General features: G+C 39.1%; 1 protein-coding gene across 1 annotated transcript in view; it reads left to right on the forward strand.

Moving 5' to 3' along the window:
* The window catches only part of rbm20 (RNA binding motif protein 20), a 65,417-nt gene extending 41,733 nt beyond the window's left edge, over positions 1 to 23,684 (forward strand). The window contains exons 2-14 of the mRNA XM_021318732.2: positions 2,318 to 3,332; positions 4,774 to 4,838; positions 5,164 to 5,273; positions 6,794 to 6,894; positions 14,293 to 14,439; positions 16,277 to 16,408; positions 16,488 to 16,567; positions 16,714 to 17,398; positions 17,483 to 17,563; positions 18,376 to 18,958; positions 20,217 to 20,282; positions 22,028 to 22,149; positions 23,549 to 23,684. Of these exons, the coding sequence (XP_021174407.2) occupies positions 2,318 to 3,332; positions 4,774 to 4,838; positions 5,164 to 5,273; positions 6,794 to 6,894; positions 14,293 to 14,439; positions 16,277 to 16,408; positions 16,488 to 16,567; positions 16,714 to 17,398; positions 17,483 to 17,563; positions 18,376 to 18,958; positions 20,217 to 20,282; positions 22,028 to 22,149; positions 23,549 to 23,617 (3,256 nt within the window). The 3' untranslated portion in view covers positions 23,618 to 23,684. The remainder of the gene's footprint in view (positions 1 to 2,317; positions 3,333 to 4,773; positions 4,839 to 5,163; positions 5,274 to 6,793; positions 6,895 to 14,292; positions 14,440 to 16,276; positions 16,409 to 16,487; positions 16,568 to 16,713; positions 17,399 to 17,482; positions 17,564 to 18,375; positions 18,959 to 20,216; positions 20,283 to 22,027; positions 22,150 to 23,548) is intronic.
* Positions 23,685 to 25,517: the final 1,833 nt, after the last annotated feature.

Below are 25,517 nucleotides of genomic sequence, written 5' to 3' on the forward strand. Positions count from 1 at the left end.
GCTATATGGTAAACAAATTGTTACTCTTTTAACCCACCTGTTTGACAGTCTAAAGCAGGGGTGTCAAACTCATTTTGGTTTAGGGTCCGCATAGAGCTTAATCTGATCTCAAGAGGGCCACACTAGTAAACTCATTGCAAGATTAAATAGAACTAATAAATGTGGAGTTGTTGTTGATTTTTATATTAAGTTAATTTCACTTTTACACAATATATTATGAATAACCTCAGCGTTTTTAAGAAAAGTATGTGCAATTTCAGTTAAACATTTACTTGTTCTATGCATAAGAACCGATCACAGTGATTATACAAAGTTGAAAAACATTTATTCACATTTTTTGGAACTTAAAAACACTGTCCTGCATGACAAAATACATCAAACAGATAAAAATTAAGAAATGATTTGAATTTTCCCACACCTGAAGCTTAATCTGCTAATTAAAACACAGCGCCCCTCGTGGACAATATAGGAACTGCATATTTTCAATTAAATGAAGTTTGTTGATGTTTTTTTCAATAATTGTTTTATCATTCTCTTCCTTTTATCTTGTCCACTTGTGAAAGTCAAATCTGATGAGCTCTTTGTGGCATCTTATTGCCACATTGCCAGACAGGACACTGGGGGAAAAAAAAAAGAAAAAAAAATTATTATTTTTTTTTTTTATATAATGATAATGCATTTAGCCACAGGGCCGGACTAAATTGTTCGGTGGGCCACGTTGTCCGTGGACGTGCCAATTTCCTACATTTCTTGTGACAAATTCCCACATTTCCCACATTTTCTGCCAGTGGAAAAGAGGAACCCTTGACAGAAGCAGGTTTTAAGAGCTAGTCCAGCACCTATTTGTTTGTACTCCACCAGACACCCACTGCACACCTGTCAGTGCGGTGCAGACAGTGGTTTTGATGTATTATAAGCCAAAAGAGACACTAAACCGCCTCTTTTTCTGTAGCAATTTTGGCTTGGCATATGTATCAGCTCGGTGTCACGTATAAAACAGCTCCATGCGAAGACTTCTTCCCGCCAAGCAGTTTACAGTGTGACACTGTGCATGCATACACAGTCGTAAAAATGTAGCTTTGTGTCATACGTGTCTGGCAGACGTTCGCCTCGAGACGTCCATGGATTAGGTCTAACTAAGCTGTGTTACAGAAAGCAGCTACGGCTTATTAGCTCATTTTTGCTGTATCTCCCTTCTATAGACAATAAGGCTGAGTGCAAAACAAAAATCTTAGTTTAATCTAATAGCTTTATAGCCTAAGGTAATATGTTATATGTATCCACCTTATTTTCAACGGAAATACGGAGACAGCGAGTTGATGTTTTTTTGTGAGAGACTTCCGGTCGGTCACTCCCTGTCACTGTTTAGCTGGCTAAAAAGCGATTAATGCAGCCACTTCGTACCAAATTACTCGTCATTATGATTTCGAGGAAGACCGGGAGCGTTTGTACAGTTTGATGCTGTCATAATAAAAGAGAGGTTAACGTGGAGCAGGAGTGTTTTAATCATCAACCGTGTACAAGAGCTGTGGATACGAGGCGCCCTACTTCCTTTATAACACTGATACTCTTAAAACTAAACTAGAAATAAAGTTACAGCTTCATTCTAAAGCTAACTTACATTTTAATGTGACAAGCGTGCTTCAAGAGTTTTGAGACCACACATCAGATTGGTACAATTTCCAACTTCAAGCCTAAACATGAAGTAGGCAGAACGTTTTGATATCCTTTTTACAACATCAGTTCAATCCCAAACATTTAGCACTGCTGTCGATGTAAAATTAACTGAATGAAGCCGAAGGCAGCGAAGTCACGTTTAAAACTAGGGGAGATGTGAAGGCCAAAAAACTGCCTGCATAGAGATAATTACACATGCACACATACACACAGACTCAGCAGTCACCCGGCACTCACCTGGAGGGAAAAGGCTTTCTCTTTCTGTAATAAATATCCAAAATATCCAAAGTTTCCCAAACTGCACTCTGTTAAATGACATCGGGATGATTAAAGTTTCCTTGACAGTCCTTAAGTAAATACTGCAAAATTCAGTTCATAGTTCTTAAAATTTTTATTTAACCTTTGAACAAATTCACGAGCAGCTATTACTTGTGCGCTATTTCTCTTGTTTTATTTCCCCTGCTCTTAAATTTGCATTTGGAGGTCCCAATTAATTAATGAATTTATTTATTTAGAAGTGTCGGACTTTTGGGCATTTTCAAGCTTCCAGAGATGGAAATTTTACATTTAAAATGAATTTTTTTTAAGTGAATTTGTCCTCTGCAATCCATAACCTTGGTGTTGTTTTGTCATCCCACAGCATTGTAGCACCACCCTTGGACAACACAGATAAGAAGGGCCTTCAGGTGGGTGTCCAGCTGCCAGGCAATGTGCAGACTGGACCTCAGCAGCAGAACCAGCTCCTGCTGACTCCAGCAAGCCTCCAGCTCGCGCAGCTCCAGGCGCAGCTCACCCTCCATCGGCTCAAACTGGCTCAGGGAGGAAACACAGTCAATGCCGCCAGCGTTCTCAATCAGTTAATCTCCAATGTCAACATGTCCCAGCCCCTGCTGAATCAATTAAGGAGCTCATCTCTGGTTGGGAATCCACAGGGGGCCTTCCCCACTGGGGTGATAGGTTTCCCCTCCTCAAACTCAGCTGTTGGGTCCTTGGTGAGTGCGGGATTCAACCAAAACTCAGGGAATGTGAGACTGGATCATCCCAGCGGAGGGGGTGGGACGGGTCAACAAGGCGGGGAATATGGGAAAAAGCCTGGTTCGAGTTATTCCTCTGACACTGACAGACGTCTCCAGTACAGCTTACCTGGAGGATCGTGTGCTGACGGGCAGTACACAGGGATTAAACCTCAGGCCAAAAACATGACCGGCGTAGGCTTTCACAGAGACTTCTACGGGCATGAAGTGCAGGGACCCCCAGCTGGGTTTAGTTCCAACGAGCAAATGAACTCCACTGCACCTAAGGAGCAATGGAAAGGCCATAATAACTTAAACCAAAGTGGAAAAGTGAGCATGGCTTCGAACGCTCCCACAGTCTGGCCTTCAGTAGGGCAGCCCATTTGGTCCAGAACAGAACTGTACAACCCAGAGGAGCCGACCCCCGAACCCAAATTAAACTGCGGCGTCGGGGCTTCCTCTTTCGCTTCCAGCGGCGCACAAAACTTCGGGAGCTACCAGGCCCTGCATGGAGGTCAGGAAAGCTTGCCGCCAGGTACCAGGACCCTCCAGGCCCATCAAGTCAGCGATTACTATGGCGTCACACCCTCTCAGCTGCCACATCAGTGCAGCATCTGTGAAAAGAAGGTCTACAACCTCAAGGTGAGCATCTCAGTGAGATGAAGTGTGAAGATTTTATTAACTGCACCTTTAAAATAATGCAGGGTTGCTCCACAGGAAGCATGCAGTTTATAAAATCCCTACAGAAAAAGATTAGAACATAAAGCTATGTCTCCAAATCAAATGTTGGTATAGGACCACCCTCCAAAAAAGAGCCTTTTTTTTCTCTTTACACCTTAATGGGTTGGCAGGAAGAACAGCCAGCCTCGTGTGGGGAAAATTAGGTATCGAGACGGTTTGAAACACATTGAATCCTTTCTTTACTCAGAAATCTATTCCCCTAAATGACTTCAAGATATTATGACTCAAGATTGGGCTGCAATCTTTTACTATAAATCCCAAAAAAAATGCCAGTAAAACATTTGTAAAAACGAACCCTTTAATTATCTTAGATATTTTGAATGTTGAATTTCATATTCAGAAAACTCTCCTCTCTTACTTTTCGAATGGTACAATTGGTTTTGGTATGTTCATTATTTTATTTAGGTGTTTTGTTTTTATTTAATCAAATTAGTAGGTAGTAAACCTTAGTGCGATTAGCAATAAATATAACCCTTGACTGCATGTAAGTATTTTTTACTGGTAAAAACAACCCTGATTTTTGATAAACATCCAAAATCCTGGTTTCTTGGAGTTTTTTTAAACAAGATCTCTTGCAGAAGAGGACATTATTCCTCCTTCACAGGCGATATTCTATAGCTTAGACAGATTTTTATTTAGTCTAATATGATTTGAAGTAGCAATGAAATCTGCTACATAATCCAGAACTTCAAAGAGATACTTTAAATTACTGCTTGCTCCCAATTTTTTAAATGAGGAAAGAATGAGATCAAACCCTCTCCCAAAGCAACTCAGCCAAAAAAATCCAAGAGAATCTGGTGATGAATAAAGCTTTTTCCAGCCCCGTGGAGCACCAGGTCGCAGCACCAAAGTGATAATTACTGTAAAGCTCTAAATTATTCATACCCCTGGCAGATATACATTTAAAGTAAGTTTATTGAGATACGAAGAACGATTCTGACTGGAAGTGAGACAGTAAAACATGAAACGTGAAAGGAGTGTCAGCTTTGAACACAATAATTCATCTGTTTACATTGTATTAAAAAGTGTCATTTCAAAAAGAATTTATTTTCTCAATAATCAATGGACAAAGTTTTACATGCATACGAACAATTAAACGCTCCGCTATGCTGACCAACAGCTAATATTGTGTATAAAATGATAAACGGCAGACGTTGACCCTATCCACAAACCTCAATAAAAAGGCCTCTGACAATGAAACACCGCAGCAGTAAAGGTAGTAAAAACAAAGAACTACAAACAGCTTTACCCCCGGCCACGAAGGGCAAGCCGCACACGTGCAGTGAGCCCAAGCTGTTGAGGCCTATGTTTGGACACAGCATGAGTGTTTATGTGTTTTCAGGACTGGGACCAGCACGTGAAGGGAAAACTACACCTGCAGAACCGAGCTTCCTACGTCGCTGAAGGGTGAGTTTTTACCTGCTCCCAATTCGCCTGTTCCCTCCTCAACGCACGACTCACTTTTTACACGCACTGGCATTGTTCTGCTTTTATTTAGTGTGAGACAAAAACACAGTAAAGTGTAAATGGGAATTTTATCACGCTATTCGTCTTTGCCTCCTAAAAGGCAATCGCGACAGTACTCTGATCGTTTTGGGGGCATTTCTTCTTCCTGCTCCATGCAACGTTAACAGCTGTCTTAATCTCTCTACGGTTATGAGCTCTGTCACAAGATATGAGTGAGCAAGGCAGGGGAGAGGCAGCTAAAATCAGCCTTCTGCGATTGTTGCAGCTCAGCGGTGGCATCGGCCGGAGCCCCTCAGTACGCCGTCGGCAGGTCCTCTGATGGAGGTCTGAAGCCAGGAGGGACGAATCCCCCAGTCTGCGCCGCCGCTAGTCAAGGTAGGGCATAACTCCTTTATCATCTCCCCCCCGGCTAAGTGTTATTTACTGCTTATATATGGGAGTAATGCCTCTCTGTCTGCTGAAGAGTATGTAGGACAGCAGAATTTATAGCTCGTCTTGGTGAATTTTGATCCGTTACGTCTGCCGTGTAGAAATAATGTTTTCAAGTCCAAGAACGCTTTAAAAAATAAGTACAGATCAAAGTCTTGAGCGTTGCTAATTTTACAGCAAAACTACATCATTACAGGGAGGGAGCACGGATATCTGCGGTCCCACGCCTTTCGCCAGACAGCATGAGAGACAGCGTGTGCCAAACTAATGCTGTTGACAATATCCAAGGGACACGACTTTGAGACGTCTCCCGTCTCAGTTTCACCCAGAGGACACACAATACCCGAGCCTGCTGGCTTGTAGGCTACAAATAAGTAATGAAAAAGTATTGTGAACTGCTTTTCAAGTCATTCGGACATACAGCACTTTGCAAAAATGGCTCACTTCTTTATTATTATTATTATTATTATTATTATTATAGATTTCATCGCTGTTCTGTGTGGGCCTCAGATGCTTGTTAGGGAACATTACAGAAGACCAAGGAACACGGCAGACACAACTAGCCTTCCAGCAGGGCAAAGACAATAAACATACAGCCAGAGCGGCAATAGAATGGTTTAGATCAAAGCATGGTCATGTATTAAAATGACTCGATCAAAGAACAGACCTAAACTCAAGAAAGCATCGATGGTGATGCCAAGTTGCAAAAAACGAGGAGGAAGAAGCATTTTTCTTGCTTATTCATTTTAAGATTAGAGTCAAAATGACGTGGTAAAAAATCAAAATGATGATAATAAAATCTGAAAAAAAGCTTATTAACAATGAAGCTGTAAGCACAAACAACAAAAACGATGAGGATAAAAGTCAACGTGACAAGAAACAGGTTTAATGAAGAGAAATTATTCAAAAATAAAGCCACTGGCGCAAAGGTCTTCAACAGCAAGGCCTTCACTGGACTTGAAAATAAAATAGTATAAATATCTTGTGGATGCATACTTTTAGTCAGCACAGAGGCTAACCCAGCTCAGATGAAAACTGCTCTGGAAGAAAAAAGCCATGAAGTAATCTCTTAAGCCTTTTCCTTAAGAGATTATTTCCACTTTCTTCTCAATATTTTGACTTCAACTCACAAAACAGAATTTTCCATTTTGTTTCTCACAATCTCAACTTTTTATCCATCATCTCTGATTTATTCCTGATATTGGAATTTTATTCTGTAAGAGAAAGAAAAAGAAAACTCCACCATGTTTTCCTTCCAAGTGACCCTAATATCCCGTCTTACTGATGACATCGTACAGCTAACGACTTAAAAAATGGGAAAAACTCACATTTCTGTTAGGGAATGAAGACTATCACAGGGTTAGTTTGACATAATCAAAAGCTGCTTTTTGAAGGATTTAATTATATCGTGATCAAATGCAACTTTGTATTCCCTGCTTCCCAGATATACTTGATGTTTTTTGCAGATGTATCTTCAGGAACCAATGCATCATACTTACCAGCAGGAGCCATGAAGACTTATCCCACATCAGACGCAGTATTTGCCTCCCATCAACCTGACTCAAAGGTCAGACAATTCTTTATTATTGTTATTATTTATTTATTTATTTTAATATTATTGTTTGACATGACCCATTTAAGTGAGACATAATAGAACAATGGTCATCAACCAAGATAAAACCTTTATTCTATCCTCTTTGGCTGGCTTTTGTAGTAAAAAAAATATATAGATTTCGTTTTTACTAATATCTGAAATTCTTAGAACACAATGGGAATTATTGGGTTTTTTTACTGCATGTTTACATTAATGAATGTTTTATTGTAACATATCCTCGTGGGTCTTAAATGACTCTCTGTCCTTGTGTGAAATTAAAACTCTACATAAGTTGTAAAGTAACCAGACTATGGTCCACATGATTAATGGGCCATATTTCCTCGTTGACATCCTCTGGGAAAGTGAAATGTAAACTCAACAAATGCTTCACTTAGACTTATTTTGAGAGAATGTTTCCATTGTGAATAACTCTGGTCTCCGTGGTTTCACTAAAAGTGTTTAACGTGAGCTTCACCCCCCCACCCCCACCCCCTGCAAAAATTAAACTGAGTTATATATATTTTTTTACATTGTGAGTGTAAAATTATATTACAGCTGAACAATGAGTTTATTTCAAGGCTTCTCTAGCAAGAGGGTGATTAATGTGGAAGATATTTCAATATATTAATTAGATCAATTTGTTAAATTGCACATTATTAAGTATTATTTTCATTGACTGTTGCGTTAAATAAACGCATTAGATAAATACTTTGACAAAAGAAGTATTGCATTTAAAGCAAGGAAAAAGTCTTACTTTTTTTCTGTTTTTACACTCTAAAACCTACATCAGTCTTTTATTATGTTATTAGTTCAATTCAAAATTAGCGTCAGTCCAAAAATAAATATTGTTTATTACCTATTGAACCTCTGTTTGGTTCGTCTAGCTTCTGCTCGGCGTTTTGTGGGGACACCAGATTAAAAAAACTGAACCACAAATCCATCAGCCAGCCCAAATGTAAACCCTGACGTTTCCCTCCGTATTACTCCCCCGGAGCAGAGCTGCAGTCACGTTCTGCTTCTGACCACGGTCTCGATCAGTCCGTTGGCCTCTTCTCTAAAACAGTTTTGTTTGGACCGGGACTGGAACACAGCAGCTGCTGATGGATGTTCATCATGCAGGCAGATGTCTTGAAAAGCACGCAGCAGATGATAAGTGAGGTGAAAGGAGCCCAAAATTATCCCCGGCTAACTTGCGGACAGACTGAATGGGAGCGCAGCATGGAGCTGTCCGCAGTCTGTGGACTGAAGCATGCGTGTTAAATCGATTAATCAATATAATGTCTTTCACTCTGTGAAAGAGTTACTGAAATAGATGATAATCTAACATATTGACAATGACTCTTTACTCTCACAGGTAGCAACGCTCTGTGGACCTACATGGCCTCCACTGTTAAAAGTTAAAAAATAAATAAAAAAAGAGTTGTTTTTTTTCATGTCTTTTCCTTTGTTTTGAAAACTGAGATGACTGTGAGCGCTTCCCACTGCAGGCAAGACACTGACCACTGACAACAGCTTTACTGAATCAGAAAGTTTAAACTATATAGCCCCTCAAAGTCTCTTTTACAACTTTGGCTCATCATCAAGCACAAAGTTTAATTTGTACACAGAAGGTCGTCCGTTTCACGTGGTAATATGCATATGAAAGATTGGACTGCCCTTTGAGTCTTTTTGTTATTTACAGAAACTTATTTTAACAAGTGCAGAAATGCACTGCACCAGATTCATTACATGACTCATTTCCATCTGTAGTGCTTGAGGCCACTAAAACAAAAATGTATCCAATATTATAACAACGTAATATATTGCATCTATAAAATTTGATGTGAGCAAAAATAATAATTATAATAAAATATACAAAAAAATCAACAGAGGCATTTCATAAGCCTGCTTAAAGTTGTTGAAATTGTTAAGCGAATGACCGCAAAGCTGATCTACAATCAGATTCCATCCTCTCTTTAAATTCAAACAGTTCAAATGTCAAACCACGGATTCCTTTTTTTTCAATATTATCCCTTTGCTTCTTGACACACTTTTTTTTTTTTTTTTAACTTGTTTTTTCTGCTATCGGACAAAAGTTCTTATTGCATCAGTGTGAAAATATTTACAAGCTGCACTGCAAGAGCTAATGTTAGTTCCAATAAAACGACACCTGTCTGAGCCAGACATGTGGGGCTTTTACTACCTTGTAAGCTTTGCTTTGAACAAAGACCTTACACACACACACACACACACACACACACACACACACACACACACACACACACACACACACACACACACACAATGTGAGGACCTTGCCTTCGCTTCCACTAACTTCCATTCATTTTCAACCCTTTCTATGCCACAACCCTAACTTTAACCCTAATTGACACCGTAGTCCTAAATCTAACCCCCATAAAAAATATGTTCTCAGCTACCAGTACACACAAACACACCACTACACACAATCTGGAAAATAGATATTTTACGCTTTCTTAAATATGCATATTAAATTTTAAAGTAAAAACTTATTTTTTTGTTAAAACAAAAATTTTTTTTGCCATCTCAGCCCTCACATTCCAGTGTAAGCCATGTTTATTTGCACTGCAGCGTCCATTGGTCCGTGCTGAAGTAACACAGTAGCTTTGTAGCCTCTTGCGACAGAAGAGCGATAAACACCGGATTACAGCTAACCACTGTTCTGGAAGACCAACCTGGAGACCTCTGGGTCGCACCCTCGTACAGCGGTATAAAGTTTCAGACCAGGGAGGGACTGGTAAACCAATCTGAGGAGCTGGCGTGTGAGCCCCGTGTGTAGGAACGCAAGGGAGAAACTGTAAAACCGAAGAAACATGCTCCTTGGATCGACCAAACATGCAGGCTGCTTCGTGCAAACACTCAGAAACATCCCGAGGAGACACAAGGAGGCAGGAATGCTATGTGTGAAGATGCTGCTTTCTTCTAAACAAGGACTGTCCAAAGTGACTCCCTGGATGGATTTTTCACCCCCCCCCCCTCCCCCCCATCTGCAATTCAAAAATTATTAAAATTTTGCCAACAAATTCAAATATTTGTAAAGTTTTTTTACTTTTCTTTCATTTCAAATAGGACTTTTACTCAAAAGCAGAGTTTGGTGGCCCAAATTTGCTTTAAATTTACTTATTAAACATGGCCAAATACAGCAAGCATGTTTAAAGTAAGAGGGACTCAAATCCTTTTCTCATTGCTGAGAATAGGCTCTTTTTTTCCTCAGTTGAGCTAAAAGGAATTTGCGAACTGGATGTTTTTCTTTTAATGCAAACATGCAAGATGCTTTTCAAATACTGGATCTACGACGTTTTACACATCCCTTTTCTCGACATGTTTTTGTTTGCCACCAGTTGGTTGTGGCCGTTCACACTGAGCCTGGTTCTGCTGGAGGTTTCTAACTTTGAAAGGGGAGTTTTCCTCTCCACTGTCGCTACATGCATGCTCGGTGTGAGGGATTGCTGCAAAGTCAACGACTCAATGCAGGCGACTGCAAGTCAGAGATTTGATGCAACCTGGGTTTGCTTTGATGCAACAACTTTTTACCATTTGGATAAATAAACTGAACCTGACTGCACTGTTTGATAATTAGTATCAAATTGAAATGTATGTAATTGATTTTGAATATCTCAATATGATTTGACTATACTGAGTTATGTTGTTTTTTTTTTTTTTTTGGTGAAGTAGAGCTATATCAATTCAATTCAATTCAATTTTATTTATATAGCGCCAATTCATGAAACATGTCATCTCAAGGCACTTTACAAAGTCAAGTTCAATCATATTATACAGATTGGGTCAGATTATACAGATTGGTCAAAAAGTTTCCTATATAAGGGAACCAGTTGATTGCATCAAAGTCCTGACAAGCAGCATTCACTCCTGTAGAAGCGTAGAGCCACAGGGAGAGTCGTCTGCATTGTACATGGCTTTGCAGCAATCCCTCATACTGAGCAAGCATGAAGCGACAGTGGGAAGAAAAACTCCCCATTAACGGGAAGGAAAACCTCGTATCAATATCAATAAACCAAATTGAATTACATTTAATGAAAATATTGCACCCATAGTTTATTGTTGAGCATGTGGTAAATTTACAAGTTAACCTTTTAAGGGGATTTTTAGTTATGAAAAAATATACATTGTATATTTTATATACGTCGTATATTTTTTGCCCGTTATTACTTTTTATATTGTTTTTGTGGTACTAGTGGCGTTTATTTGACAGTAAGCTGACAGGAAAAAGGGTTGTGAGAGACGAGAAGAAATGCGGGACTGAGGCCTCCAAACATTGGTCATGTGCTTTACCCTGTGCCACCGCCGTCCCCCAAGCCATGCGACGACTTTTAACATTTTGATTCCGACCCACGTGACAAAAAAACTTTGGTCCCCACTGATGAAGCTGTTCACAGCTCAACACATCGCAGCAGGTAAACCTTTAATAACTTGTGACCATATCGTAGGTTTCAGTTTATTGACAGAGCGTGGAGCAAGAAAAACACAGCTTAACTGTAATGGTTGATGGTTTATGGGATCAGCTACTGTTTAAACTCTAAGCCAATGGTGGCTGTAGTCGCACCCATGGCTCTGATCAAACCCTGTAAGCTTATAAAGACTTTTATTCTCTCTCATATATTTACCCAACCTATTCCTGGATGTGTTTATTGAGCCCAGCCTGCACTGACCTTCATGTTTTCTGCTGTGGACGCAGAGCTGGCGAACGCTGCTAACAGCATTATCACTCCTGCATCCGAAGCCGTTGTTATCATAACAGTTTCAGCCGTGCAGAAACTGCTGGGTCACTCCTCAGACTTCCGATAATCACAGATCATCCATTCAACCTTTTGGCTGAAGCTGTAACAATAATAATATGGCTTCCTTTGAAACTTTCGAACAGCAAGGAGATGTAAAAGCGTTGTCTGGTGAGCAAAAAAACCATTTCCTGAGGTTAACGTGTCAAGCTTTAACAGCAGGAGGAAAATACTGAAGTCTAAATCAATCTGATGCTCAGTAAATACGTTAATCCAACATCATAGGTGACTTTGAAAGGACAAATATGTTCTTATACTCCCTTTGGACCTTCTACACTGGAGAGGAGTAAAGTCTGTGTTATTGTTTGGTATTCCTTGAACAAATTCCCTGTAAAACCCGAGACCCTGGCGTCTGATCCAAAGTGGGATTAAGACCCCCGCCTGTCCAGCACATGGAGCTGTCTGTCAGGGTGTGCCACTATAGGAGGGCAGGAGGGGAGCTGAGGAAACTGCAGCTGCAGCACAATGGTTACAGAAACAGGACCCGTTTATATGACAAGCACAATTTCCGCCTGGCATTAGTCAGTTAGTAGATGAATATTGCATTACTTATCATTTAAACAATGCAGAACTTATTAGGTAGAAGAGGAGGCATTTAATGATGTATATGAAGGCCTTGAACTTGTGTTTTTTGTTACAAAAACAGTTAACAAGGTTGTACTTTTATTAAATTCAATTCATTTCAAAGGGACATGTGGTATTTGGTTAGAGATCCAGATGTGATTTTGCTGGAGTTAGCAAGACAGGCCATTTGTATGTGTAGCAGGTAACGTAACAATTAATGCAAAAATATTCTTGCAAACAAACGGTTTCTGTTTTCACATCCTGTCTTTGGGATCTTCTTAGCATGTAGCTCTTGATGAAGGTAGAAAACAGTACGAATTTGAACCTGAAACCAATAGACCTCACATGGCTGAGTATATCTCTGAATAAAGAAACATTAATTTCTCTTTCAATTCTTTTCTGTCCATTCAGATTTGAGGTGTTGTGGAAACACAGTACTCAGCAAAATATTCATACCTCACGAATTTCTTTTTTTTTTTTTTTTTTTTTGATAGCCACAAATTTTGTTGGGACTTTGCGTGGTATTCTAAAAAAAAAAAAAAAAAAACAGTCCACAGCTTTGATGTGGAAGCAAAATTGTCCAATTTTTCTACAAATGAAAATCTGAAAAATCTGTCCATTTGCATTCAGTAGAGTTAATATGCACAAAATAAAGTCTAAAAATCTTTCTCCTGTTTTCTAGATACTGATAATTTGATCCTATTTTGTTGCGAACCCAAATTAACTAAACAAAATTAAAAAAATCTAAAACCTTTTTTGATATTACCATAAACATTCAACAAATGATCTATAGTGTACGGGTCACCGTTTACAGTGGTTTTCTTTTTCTCAGTAAAAAGATTTAGGTTTGTCACTGCAGAGCAATCTATTTTCACTGTTAATAACAGCAAAGATCAAACATTGTCTTGAATCAAAGACACATTGCTTACATTTATTTACCATTAAACTTGATATTTCAATTCTAAAATGATGATAAAAAAAAATCTTTAAAGGTTGATGAAATCAGAATGTGCTCTTGTGCTTGGCTAATTATTTTTCACAACTTTTACATTTTTTTAAAGCATTACCCAAAAAATAATTTGTTTTTGAAAATAACAACATTTTGTAAACTGCCCAAGGGTTCAATTATTGTCTCATCCCCCCACCTTCTTTCACATTTTTTTGCTGTTTCCTGTACACGGCTGGTGGCAAACTACAAGTAGGACTTATAACTTTATCTCAACAATGGCTTTCTCCTTGCCTCTCTAATTTGATGAGAGCACGATCAATAGTTGAGCTGTCAAAGGGATTTTGCCACCTGAGCTGTGGTTCTCTGCAGCTCCTCCAGAGTTACGCTTGGGTGCATCTCTGATCAGCTTTCTCCTTTCCCCACCGGTCAGTTGAGGGGAACCTCCATACCTTGGTAGGTTTGCAGTTGAGAGTCAAACGTGTTAAATGTCTCTAAACCCAAACAAGAAACTTTCATTATCACTGCGGCACTAATGCCAGAGGGCTAAAAATAAACGGGACCATGCGGTGTAATGTTGCTCATAGTTAGACAGCCAGGATTTCCACACTTTAAATGCATGACTTTTAAATCCTGCATTTAAAGTAGACATTAGGCGAGACTGCTTTCACCTGATCAAACTCTTCTTAAGTAAGACGGCTTCAAATAGTCCTGAAGAACCAGGAACCAAAAGTGAAAATATGCAGAGATGGGACCAAAACTGGTCATGCAAGATTTAATTTTCTCATGGCTACCTAACTGTTTCAGTAGCTTCGGTGATATTTCATTATGATATTCCATCATTATGAGGCTGACATGCACACTAAAGCTAACATTTCCTAATGTGTAATGCTCAGCCCCTTGTAAACACTCTCTTCTGTATGATCTAAATTTAATTACCTATGTGTAGAAGGCTGGGACTGCAACTGTATTTAATGAGCAGGATTTTGTTTCAGATATTTGTCAGTGATCTTGGTGTTTAAAACATGTCTTGTTGTTTTATGATAGGCTTTTCCACCCAGAAAGGCCTCTGCAGGCCGAGTTGTTCACATCTGCAACCTGCCTGAGGGTAGCTGCACGGAGAATGACGTCATCAACCTGGGAATACCTTTTGGGAAGGTCACAAACTACATCCTGATGCGCTCCACTCATCAGGTACCAGATCTTTGTATTTATCAGAAATTCATAACAAATCATGTTTATTATTATCAGTATTTTTATTTCCCAGATATTTATACATATGGCACCAATCCAAAGCACCAGTCATTTCCTTTCAGCTACTTGGCATAAACATTTAATATGTCCCAAAATCAGGCAATCCTTGTTAACACATACCTGCTCTAGTCTGTTCAAATTAAACTGGCTCTATGAAGAATGACATTTTCTCTTCCTAATATTAATCCCAGATTAAAAAAAAAAAAAAAAACTCTAGGTTAAACCAACATTTTTATCTAAGCAAGACATACTGAATCTTGATAATGGATATGTAACACAGTGTTTATGCGACTGTAAATAAACCTCAAGTTATCAAATAACTGACAGATAATTCATAATACCAGTGTGACTCTGAAAATCAGCCAGTGATCAAAGTGTATTATAGTAGGCAAATTGATGACATTTTTTTTTTATCAAAATATGCTTATTCAGGACATCTTTTCTGGGAGCAGCCAGTGGGACAGGTGGTCAGACTTTGAGATTTAACAAAACTTTTCCTTTGACAAGAAAATACCAAGCTTGATATCTAAATGTGCTCAGAAATACACAGAGCCAATAAAGCAAAAGAAGCGTAAAACAGGAGAAAAATACTGAGGTTCATGACATTATGTTAAAAGCTGTGTTTTTAGATTTGTTACAATTTAGATATATAATCTCAGAGGGTTAGACAATTGTTGGTCTGTAAAGTAGATCAAACTAGATCAAACACTGGTTGATCCAATCATCTTTTTTTTTTTTTACTTTGAGCCAGTCACTTACTTGCATAATTTGCACTTTGAGGAACTGTGTGCCATTATAGCACTTCTTAAGTGTTAAAGTTTAGCCTCTTTCTGTGCAGCTGTCACACCAGAAGCAGCAGGCGTTTGTGAACTGAGGAAGTTGTAAGCATAGCTTTACTTGCAGCATGCGTCCCAGTTGTAGCAGCAGCTGCATCTAAGGTAACTAAGATAACCATTCAACTAAGGAAGACCCCCGCCCCGCTCAAAAGGAAAATTACGCCAAGATTCATGATATTTTCATCATAACATTGAGAAAAAATGCCACAAATACCACATTTTAAACCAACACGTATGACATGATCTAGTTGCTTTTATTTAAAATAGAAAAGCAGCAATTATTCCTAATGCTGCTAAAATGATATGGCATATTAAGCATCAATGATGCTGCAGCATCATAATGATGTTGAAATTTGATTTCGCGACAAAGACTTACACAAACATTTGGAATAAAATCTTTTAAAATTAGTTGTAGTTTTCCAGTTCTTTTTACGCAGAATATGGTCCCTTTTTGTCAATCTTCAGAGTAAAGCTGGGAGTGTAACAAGCTAGCATGCTATACTCCCATCATGCTAGCAAATATAGCTAGCACTTGGCCAGGCAACAGAACATACATTCTGCTTCACTACAGCAGTTTTAAAACAGGGTTACCTTAGAAAATGTGAGGGTTGTGCTGCTTTAATTTCTATACCATCACTGTGTTTTTCATAACCAGAAATATTTCTAGACAGCCAAATTTGACTTTGTAGGAAGGTGAAAACAGCCCTCTGTCAGCCATCTAAGTGGCATGTTCCTCATATTTTGCTTAGCGACATATGAGGAAGGGGAAGAACTGAATTACTTTATGCTCCATCCAGCCATAGAAAAATTTTATTAAAATGACTTCAAACTCTATTTTGAAACCATAACCGTTTAAAACTTTGCTATCCCTTCATAAACTGTCCGATTGACACTTTTGTTGTTTTTTTTTTTAACGGAATGGCTCTCTACTCATTAAATAGGCCTTCCTGGAGATGGCATATGTTGAGGCAGCTCAAGCCATGGTTCAGTACTATCAACTGACTCCCGCCTCCATTAACAATCAGAAACTCCTCATTCGGATGTCCAAGAGGTACAAGGAGCTGCAGCTCAAGGTGAATTGTGTAACATAGAAACAGACGGTATTTGGGGTGTGTGAAAAAATGACTAAGCCTGAATATTTCTTCTTTCCAGAAACCAGGTAAAGATGTTCAATCAATCATCCAGGATATCACCTCGCAGCGGGAGAGGGATAAGATGCAAGAACTTGAACAGTAAGGAGACTTGTCCCTTTTGTTTTTGTTTTTTCAACTACACCATTCCCTTAAATTGCATTATTGCCCTAATCTAAAGTTAAAAAAAAAACATTTAAAGTTTTTCAAAATACAGAAATGTGCTTTTCCGCACAATTTCTCCCTAGCTACCTTCCAGACAGGGCACGCTCTCGCAGCCCCATCAGCCGCTCTCTGAGTCCTCATTCCCACAGTCCCAGTTTTACATCATGCAGCTCCGCCCACAGTCCCCCAGTGGCACCATGCAGGGGTCCGGATAGGGGCAGCAATGGCCTAAGCACTCACCTGGGTTCAAAGGACTGGCCATCCCATCTGAGAAGAGGGGAGGAAGAAAGGGAGCGGGACGATCCTTGGAGGAACGGTGGCAGTATGGATGACAACCGACCTAACGGAAGAACGGCTGACTGTCGGAAGAACTACTACAAACACTTGGGTCACCTCGGGATGAGGTCTGCAGATGAACGTGGAAGCGGCGAAGCAACGAGGAGCAGCAGAGACTGGCACCCACGGGACAGCCCCCTGGGCCCGTCCTTCAACTCTTACAGGAACATGGAGGACGACTTTTACATGGAATTAGCGTACAAGTCGGGGAAGCCACCCAGGACATCTCACCATCGACATGACTCAAAGTCCAGGAGGAAGGATGGTGACCACCCCGGTCGGTCAAGACATTCTGAGCTCGAGTCGACGGTCGAGCCTCGGTGTCGAACCCCGGAGGACAAGAGGCGGAGTTCATCTGGAAGAGATAGGAGCAAAAACTCAAGCAGAAGGCATACTGAAAGACAGGAGAGAGAAAATGCTTCTGAAGACACTGTGAGTGCTTTTTTTGCTTCTGCATTGCTAGATAATTACATTCATCTCATCTTTTGGCCAATAAAGGGTTTTCCTTCCTTTTAGGGTGGCAAAGGAAAATCTGATTCGCCTCAACAAAGAGACAAATCAAAAGAGACTACTGAAGGTGACAAAGACAAAGACACTGTGAGTAAACGTTGAAATACGTCCAATTTTCAAACAAGCAATGGACAATACTATTTTGATATTGTATGGGGAAAAAAAATCGTCCTTTTAAGGGGGAGAAACTACATATTTGTTCAACACATTTAGTTCTTGGCTGAATTTTATATAAACGCATCATTGGCATAAATGTCATATCTATTTTGAGCTTTTAATTATGGTTTAACCCATTCTTTTTCCAGGATGAAATAATTATACGACATGCAACTTCACTGATAAAAAAGAAGAAGAATTTGGGAACAAATGTTGAAATTTAATTTACATCTTCTCTACAACTTCCAGATTCAAGATTACCCACAAGTGCTAATTTGGTTAGCGGGTGTGGTTGCACCTCAACCACACACTTTTTTAAGCCATCAGCCAGCTTCCGGCTTAATTCTGGCAGGGTGTTTCACAACTTTTCTTTGTATAATTGTTAGAGTTCATTGAAATTTGTACGTTTTTCTGGCACAAACCATACTATAAAGCACAGAGCATAGAGTTATAATGGAGTTGAGGTTGAAAGGCTATTCCGGAAGCCAAAGTAGTCTGCTTTATACATTTCAAAACCAGTTCTATTGATCGTTGTCCTCTTGGAAGACCCAATTAACTAAAACATGCGGGCATAACTGTATCACTGTCCACAGTAAAGCCAGTTTTACACTGTCATGAACCTCAAGGATGCAGACAAGAAAGACCATCGCTCCTTGTTCATAGCTTAACTTCAAACATACATCATTCAGTATTTTAACTTATTTGTTTGACTAGTAAAACATTTTCTTCATGTATGTCCTTAGGAGAATGTGCTGGAAAATGCTGAAGACACGGATGAAGAATGTTGGTATCCTAAAAACATGGAGGAGCTGGTCACTGTGGATGAAGTAGGAGGAGAAGATGATAACATTATTGAGCCCGATCTTTCTGAGCTTGAGGAGTTTACTTCCTGTGAGAAAGAGCCTGTCGAGCAATCAGAGCAGAAGCCCGTTTTACCATCAACGTCACTAGTGGAAGTGCAGGAGGCATCCGACAAGAAACATAAGCAGGAGGAGTCTTTGGAGGATACTGTAGGTGTGGCATCAAAATCTGAAACTGACAAAGCAGAGGGTCAAAGCACTGCACCCAGTCCTGAAACCGAGAAAACGAATTCAGAAACTACCGAGCAAAAAGCTGCTGACCTCAGCGGCTTCCCCAGTGAGGAGTTTAAGGCAGCGCTCGAGGAGACATGCATGGAAAACACCAAGGTTCCCAACAATGAGCCACCAGGAGAGCCAATGGAAAATCATGTTTGTTTATTAGAGGACAATAAAAGCCAAGAAGAAAGAAAGACCCCTGAAAAAATCCATCTGGAAGTCCAACTGCAGGATGGCGGTCTAAAAAGAGGTATTTTCCTACAAGGGAATACATGCTTTTTTTTTTTCAATGTCTTCTGCAATGGTCACTTTGTATAGATGTCTTCACAAAAACATGTCATATTTTTATTTGTGCATGATCATTGGCAAATTTTCAACATTGTTAAAATCAGGCCTTGGGTAGGCCTTTCCAGAAGCCTCATATCAGACAGCTTTGTCTATTCTAAAACCAGTTTTAGTGTGTATTTGGGTCATTGCCCTGTAGGAAAACCCAGTCTAAATTTTAGCCATTAGACATAAACCATCGGCCTTAAAATTAGTAATGATTGTTAAGGAACAACACAAGAACCCTGAAAGTTTAAGCCTGCAACTCCTGTCTCTGTTCACAGTGAAGCAAGTTTTACATCAACATTTACTGTGAAAGATGCTGAACAAGAAAGGGTAGCACGCTAATGCATCCTATACTGGCCTCAAATGTAGAGGTTAGGTTCCTGGAACTGTATCAGAACTCAGCAGGTACTTTCTGGAACACTGATGAAACTTTCACAGAACTTACCTGGAGCTCACCAGCTATGTTCAGGTAACATTCATCAGAGTACTTTAGGGAACCAGACTGTCTGATGTAAAAATCTTTATAAAACTTTATTTGAACTTTAATTCTTGTGAAGGTTCTACGACCCAAAAAGTACCTGGTAAATTTCATGGAAGTACCTGGTAAGGTTTATTAAAGTTCTTTTACAAGTGCCATGAAAGTTAATGAAATGAGCCGGTAAGTTCAAGGAACAGCAGGTAATTTCTGCAAAGGTTCCATGAAAGTTACTTTGTTGTACATCCGGATACTGAATTTATCCAATAGACATTATACACTACCTGAGCCATCCTGAGGCCTAAAGAAGTAGATGTAATGAAATATCACTTGTGCTGAGCAGGAGGATTCAGTCAAACTTTCTCCATGCCCCCAATATTTTGATCAGGAATGTTTAGACTTGAGACTGTATGTATAATTTTGAACCTGCATGGAGTAGACAAAATCCACCCAAAGAAATCTAATTTCTGCACTCAATCCTTCTTTTAAAAATTCTTGAATCACAGAGAAGCAAATGTTCTAAAATATTACTGACATTCACGTCAATAATAAGTGTAGACTATGTGGAACCAGAAAACACAACAGCATTTTCATTTCTTTATATCTCTTGGAAAATATTTCCAGAGGGAACAAAAGAATGTGAATAATATATATAAATTTTTCCTCTTCTATAAGTTTTTTATTATTTAAATGTCTTTCACAGAAATCGAAGCCCCTTCCCCATCTCTGGAGCAAGACAAAGCTGTCAGTGAACACAGTATTCCTTTGGGTAAGCACATTGCAGTTTAACATGGTAAATAAAACAACATTAACATGACAAAACGTGGCAAACTGTTGCCATGTGGTCAGTTATATGATCCAGTGTCAGCAGCTAAATCGCTGCTTAGGTTCATGTTTCAGAAACTGGATTATACAGATTTATGCCAGAAATTTTCTACCCATTTGGAATGAAACCCAAAGCTCTTCTCAGGTGTTTGTGTGACTTAATCTGCAAAAAAATGTTACTTAGAAAAGGTCTAAGCTGGTACATAAAAGTGTTATTACTCAGATTTGGTCTAAAATTGAATTAAATCCCATTTAAAGGCAGCAGTGAAGGCCTGTCTCAGGCAAAGTTCCTCTGTAGATTTAATGTTTTTTTTTTTTTTTTTAAACGTTGCCGGGCCTGTGATAGTTATGAGATACAAATAGTTGATAAACTGAGATAAGTAGGAAAATGCCCAAGTCAGTCGTCAAAACCTCTTAAGATTCTTCCCAGGTGTAACAGAAGCTAAATGTGCAACTGTCACTGTTTGCCTCTGTTCTGTTGTTCTTCCACTGCAGTGAACGTAGCAGCAGTAAACCATATTTATCATTTCACCCCAGTGATAATACACATCTATACTGTGTGCATCTTGTTCACATTAATTAGTCTGCAAGAGGCCAAGCAATTCACATACACCAAAGGAAAAGGAAGTCTTGCCGAACATTAATAGTACATAAAGTGCTTCATTCTTAGTGTGATTAACTTAGACTCAGCACTGCTTTTGTGTTTGAACGTAGCAGTTTTAACGCCAAACCAAAGAGTCACATTTGTTGGAGGAGGTTTGGACTCCAGAACCAGGCTTTAGAGGTTTAGCAAGAGCTTTGCTTTTTACAAAACAGCTGCTAGGTTTTCTATAGCTTTATATGCCTGGATAGCACATTCTTACAGTTTATCTACCTCGATGGTTTGAACATTTTCTCCAGTGGCTTCTGAACATCTCCATGTGAGAAAATGATCATTAACTGTTCAGTATACAAAAATGTAAACTTTAAAAGCAGTGCATACACCACATTGGCAGGTGATGTGTTAGGAGTCCCAAAATAAACAGTCACAGTAGTAACTTAATTAAAAACAGAACATTTTACACAGCCCCTATTCTTCATGTATGCCATTTTCCCGAGGGGTGGAGCTAAAAGCGAGAGGGATCTTTGACCAATCCTCCTTAGACAATCCAGAGAGCTGGGTTGTCTCCTAAGTGTCTTATCTTGTATTCCTCATCACAAAAGTAGTTGTACTCCTCCACCACCTTCACTTCTTCTCCCATAATGGAAATAGGGTTGGATCTATTCCTGTTTCTCCTGAAATCTAAAATCATCTCCTTTGTTTTAGTCACATTCAAGGAAGTCTGAGATGTACAGTTAGAGTGAAAGGGAATGGTGAGGGTACAGTCCCCTGTGATACTCCTGGACTGCTGACTACCTGGTTAGACACACAACCCTTCAGTCTCAAACTGTGGTCTTTTTGTCAGGTAGTCTTTCTATCCAGACAATTGTAGAGGCCTCCGCCAGAGTCAAGAAACATCAAAACACAATTCTTTAACTATAAAATGCCCTGTTAGTCACATAGCCTGGAACAATGCTGAGCAGCCAGAGATTTTAAAAATAGTATTTGCAAATTGCATGTTTGGTTCCATGCTTGTTCTTGCAAGACCTCTTGTGTCAAGCAAGTTCTGATGAGACTGGTATCAGACTGTTGCGTTTTCTCTCCTGCAGGAGTGGAGTTCATCGAGCCGAGGACAGGCTTCTTCTGTAAACTCTGTGGACTGTTCTACACCAGCGAGGACATGGCAAAAACGTCTCACTGCCGCAGCACCATACACTACAGGAACCTGCAGGTACGTCTCTCACAGAGCTCATTTTTAATACTGCACTGTGACGTAAAAATATTTTTATATTATAAACCGCAACTATATTTCTTTATGTATATTATACATCAGACCTTTTTTCTTATGATTAGCTTGACTGTATTTTAAAAAAATGTGTATAAAATTAAATAGAAGCGGATAAGTTATTGTTTAACCTTTGCCCTTGTTCAACTATCATTAAATTGGGATTACTTTAACTCGTGTGGTAAATATTTGTTCTTTAGGCGGAAAAAGAAAGTTTTGGGTCATGTCTTTCTTTGTTTTTATTAAAAATGTATTGTCGTTTTTTGATAGTTTTGGTGAACATAAAAATGGAATACAACCTATAAAAAAATACATTACTATATCATGAAAATTACATGTAAATACAAAAATATATATACTCACATTACCACAAACATATCTGTGAAAATAAACTGTAGGTCTATCTCATTCTTGAGCACTGACAGTTATTTAGTGAGAACAAAAAATGAAGAGTGGCTAAAGGAAATGGACTTCTATCGCATAATATTTGTACCCAGGGGGAAACAGCAAGTGATGAATAAGTACTTAAAAGTTCCTGGGGTGGCACATGGCATGGTAGTATCCCATGTTACTGTGTTTGGGGTTGCCCCTGTATTTGGCACCCCAAAATTGTATTTGGCTGTTCATCTTTAGTGGAGATGTCCAGGGTTTGCTTTCGACCTTGGGACTTTTGATGTATAACTTCCCCCCGTCTTTCTGCCCATTTCCTGTTTGTCCTCTGGCGCAATAACAATGGTTTTAAAATAAAGCTCCTTGACACCAAATAGTTAAGTAGTTAGTATACATTTTTAAAACTGCATCCGTGACAGGAATGGTAAGGGGTGCAAATAATTTTAATATCAGTGAGTTCCTAATTAAAAATGTTTTTCACCTCTGGATTTTTTTATTTTTTTTTACTCTCACTGAATAACTGAAGTGCAATACCGAGTTTTGATTTATCTAAATTCTCTAATGGAACATTACTTTACTTCAATGCAGGATCTGTGCTTTTTAATCAGTTTTTTCTTTACTCAAACTGTGGCACTCGTTTTCATCTCGATGTCGGACAGAAAAGCCAGTCAGAGGCTCCATCCGAAGGCGAGGCATCTGATCAGAAAAGGGACAGGGTGTTGGATGACATGCTAGAGCACGTCTGGTGCACAACGACTCTTAAAGCACCTTAACGTTCTTGTTAGTTCTGATAAACATGTTTGGTGTCAGTCACCACTTCAGAGGTGAGAGATAAAAAAATAGATAAACCATCCGGGGCAGTGTGATGTTGTGTCATGGTGTCATTCAACACTATTGTGGTTAAATATACAAATGCTGGAACCTGAAGTTTAATCCTGTTGTTTTCTTCTGACAGAAATATCTGTTCCAGCTGGCAGAGAACGGCCTGTCGAGTGCGCTGAGTGAACCCTCTGCAGCACACTGACACCAGCTTAACCCTTCACCTCTGGAACAGCACACAGCAGGGGGGAGGGGGGGGGGGGTGAATACACCTAGAGAAAACATGGATAATGTGACTAAGAGAAGCTTGAATTTATTTTTGGACTGTTGTGGTCGTTTTGATTATTTTTAAATTATACTAAGAAGTCTTGATTTTTTTTTCTCTTTTATACATACTTGAAGTGAAATGTAACGGAGGTTTACACTATTCACTGCATTTAATGAATCGTCTATCTTCCCGGCAAATTTCTTATCTATGATTTTCTGAGGACAAAGATTATGTATTTTAAGTGCATCTGAAATTGTTGATTTCTCTTCTAAATAGAACTGACTGAATTTAGATGGACAAAAAGTTAGCTGTAATGCTAGGCTAACACAGCTGAAGTGCTAGCATAACATTAGCATGTCAGTTAACTGTTGCGCTAGGCCAACAAGTTAGTGTATTCATGGTTTGATATGATTCATTGGTAATTTGGCTCGCACCATATATTTGTAGGGCTCTAGTTAATTCTGCAGACAGAACCTACAGAAAAAAAAGTTGTTCTCTTGTTTCATACATGTAGTGCTTTTATAGAAGGTGGTAAAAATCTTTGTGTCTCTTCTGGAGCAGCGGGGGATATCTTATGGTGCGTTCCATTTGCCTCAGAACTAGCAAGTTGCAGATTATGTCATCACTGCCTTCTTGCGTTCAAGTTTCCCTCTTTTCAGACAGTAGGAAAGAATATGGACTCTCACGCAAAAGCCATCATTAAACGTACAAATTCAGCCAACCCCAGTCTTAGATTGTTTTAAAGTTATATTTTATTGCAAAATCTTTTTCTTGTTTTAAGCCGTGCTGAACTGTTCGACTGAGCATGACAATATGGCCACTGTTTTTAAAACAATAGCAATGAAAAGATGCTTTGGGCATATAAACAGCGCTGAAACATCTCAGCTTATGAACACTGAAAAATAGTACGTGGACGACTGACTAAATGTTACATAAATAATAGAGAACTGTTAAAAATAGTCAAAGTACAAAGTTTTACTCAATGTTGCCGTGAGTAGCAGCCATCATTAATGCAGAAGTCGGGTTCGATCCTGTTGCACCGACTTTCCGACTCATGATTCCAACTGTAGGGGCCGTTCCAGTTGATGTTTCCAATTCGGAGGTCAGAAATTAAGACTACCGAGCACACATGGACCGCACTACTAGCACAGAGCCGGTCACGATACATGCAGACCAGTGGCTCTCTCTTACTGTGAACTAGTTTTTTAAGTGTAAAAAAAAGACCTCGGCACATCGACTAAATAATGTGCAGATAATGCATGAGGCCATATAAATTTAAATAGGCCAAGCATTAATAACAATCAGTGACAGAACAACAATAGGTATTTGGGATCGGGTTTTGGCATGAACTCACATACTGATCATTCAAAACTATCTTGTTCCAGAGCTGATGCCTGGGTTTGGATCAGGACGTCCAAAGAAAGAAGCAGGTTTGCAGTGAATATCTGTATCTGGTTTGGTGGCTTTATTACTTTGCTCTAAATGCTATGCAACTTTTAGAAGGTAAATGTCATACTGACCACTCATAGTGCCTTACACTACAGTCACATACATCCAATAACACTCATATTCATTTACCATGCATTCAACTTTTGTCCAACTTGATTTGTTTCTTAAGTTTGCTTGCATTTTGCTTACATTTACGTTACAGCCTGAGCTCTCAGGGTCAAAATGTGTTTGTTTTTTTTGTTTTTTTTGGTTAAAATAACACTAAAACACGTTCTCAGGCTTGTTATACTCATCAAAACTATATTCTTATACAAGCAACATGTATATGTTATTTATATTGTTGGCTTGTATTCTTGTTCTGTTGTTGTTGTTGTTTTTTTTCCCGGTA

This window comes from Fundulus heteroclitus, chromosome 5 (genome assembly GCF_011125445.2).
Source record: "Fundulus heteroclitus isolate FHET01 chromosome 5, MU-UCD_Fhet_4.1, whole genome shotgun sequence".
Lineage (NCBI taxonomy): Eukaryota > Metazoa > Chordata > Actinopteri > Cyprinodontiformes > Fundulidae > Fundulus > Fundulus heteroclitus.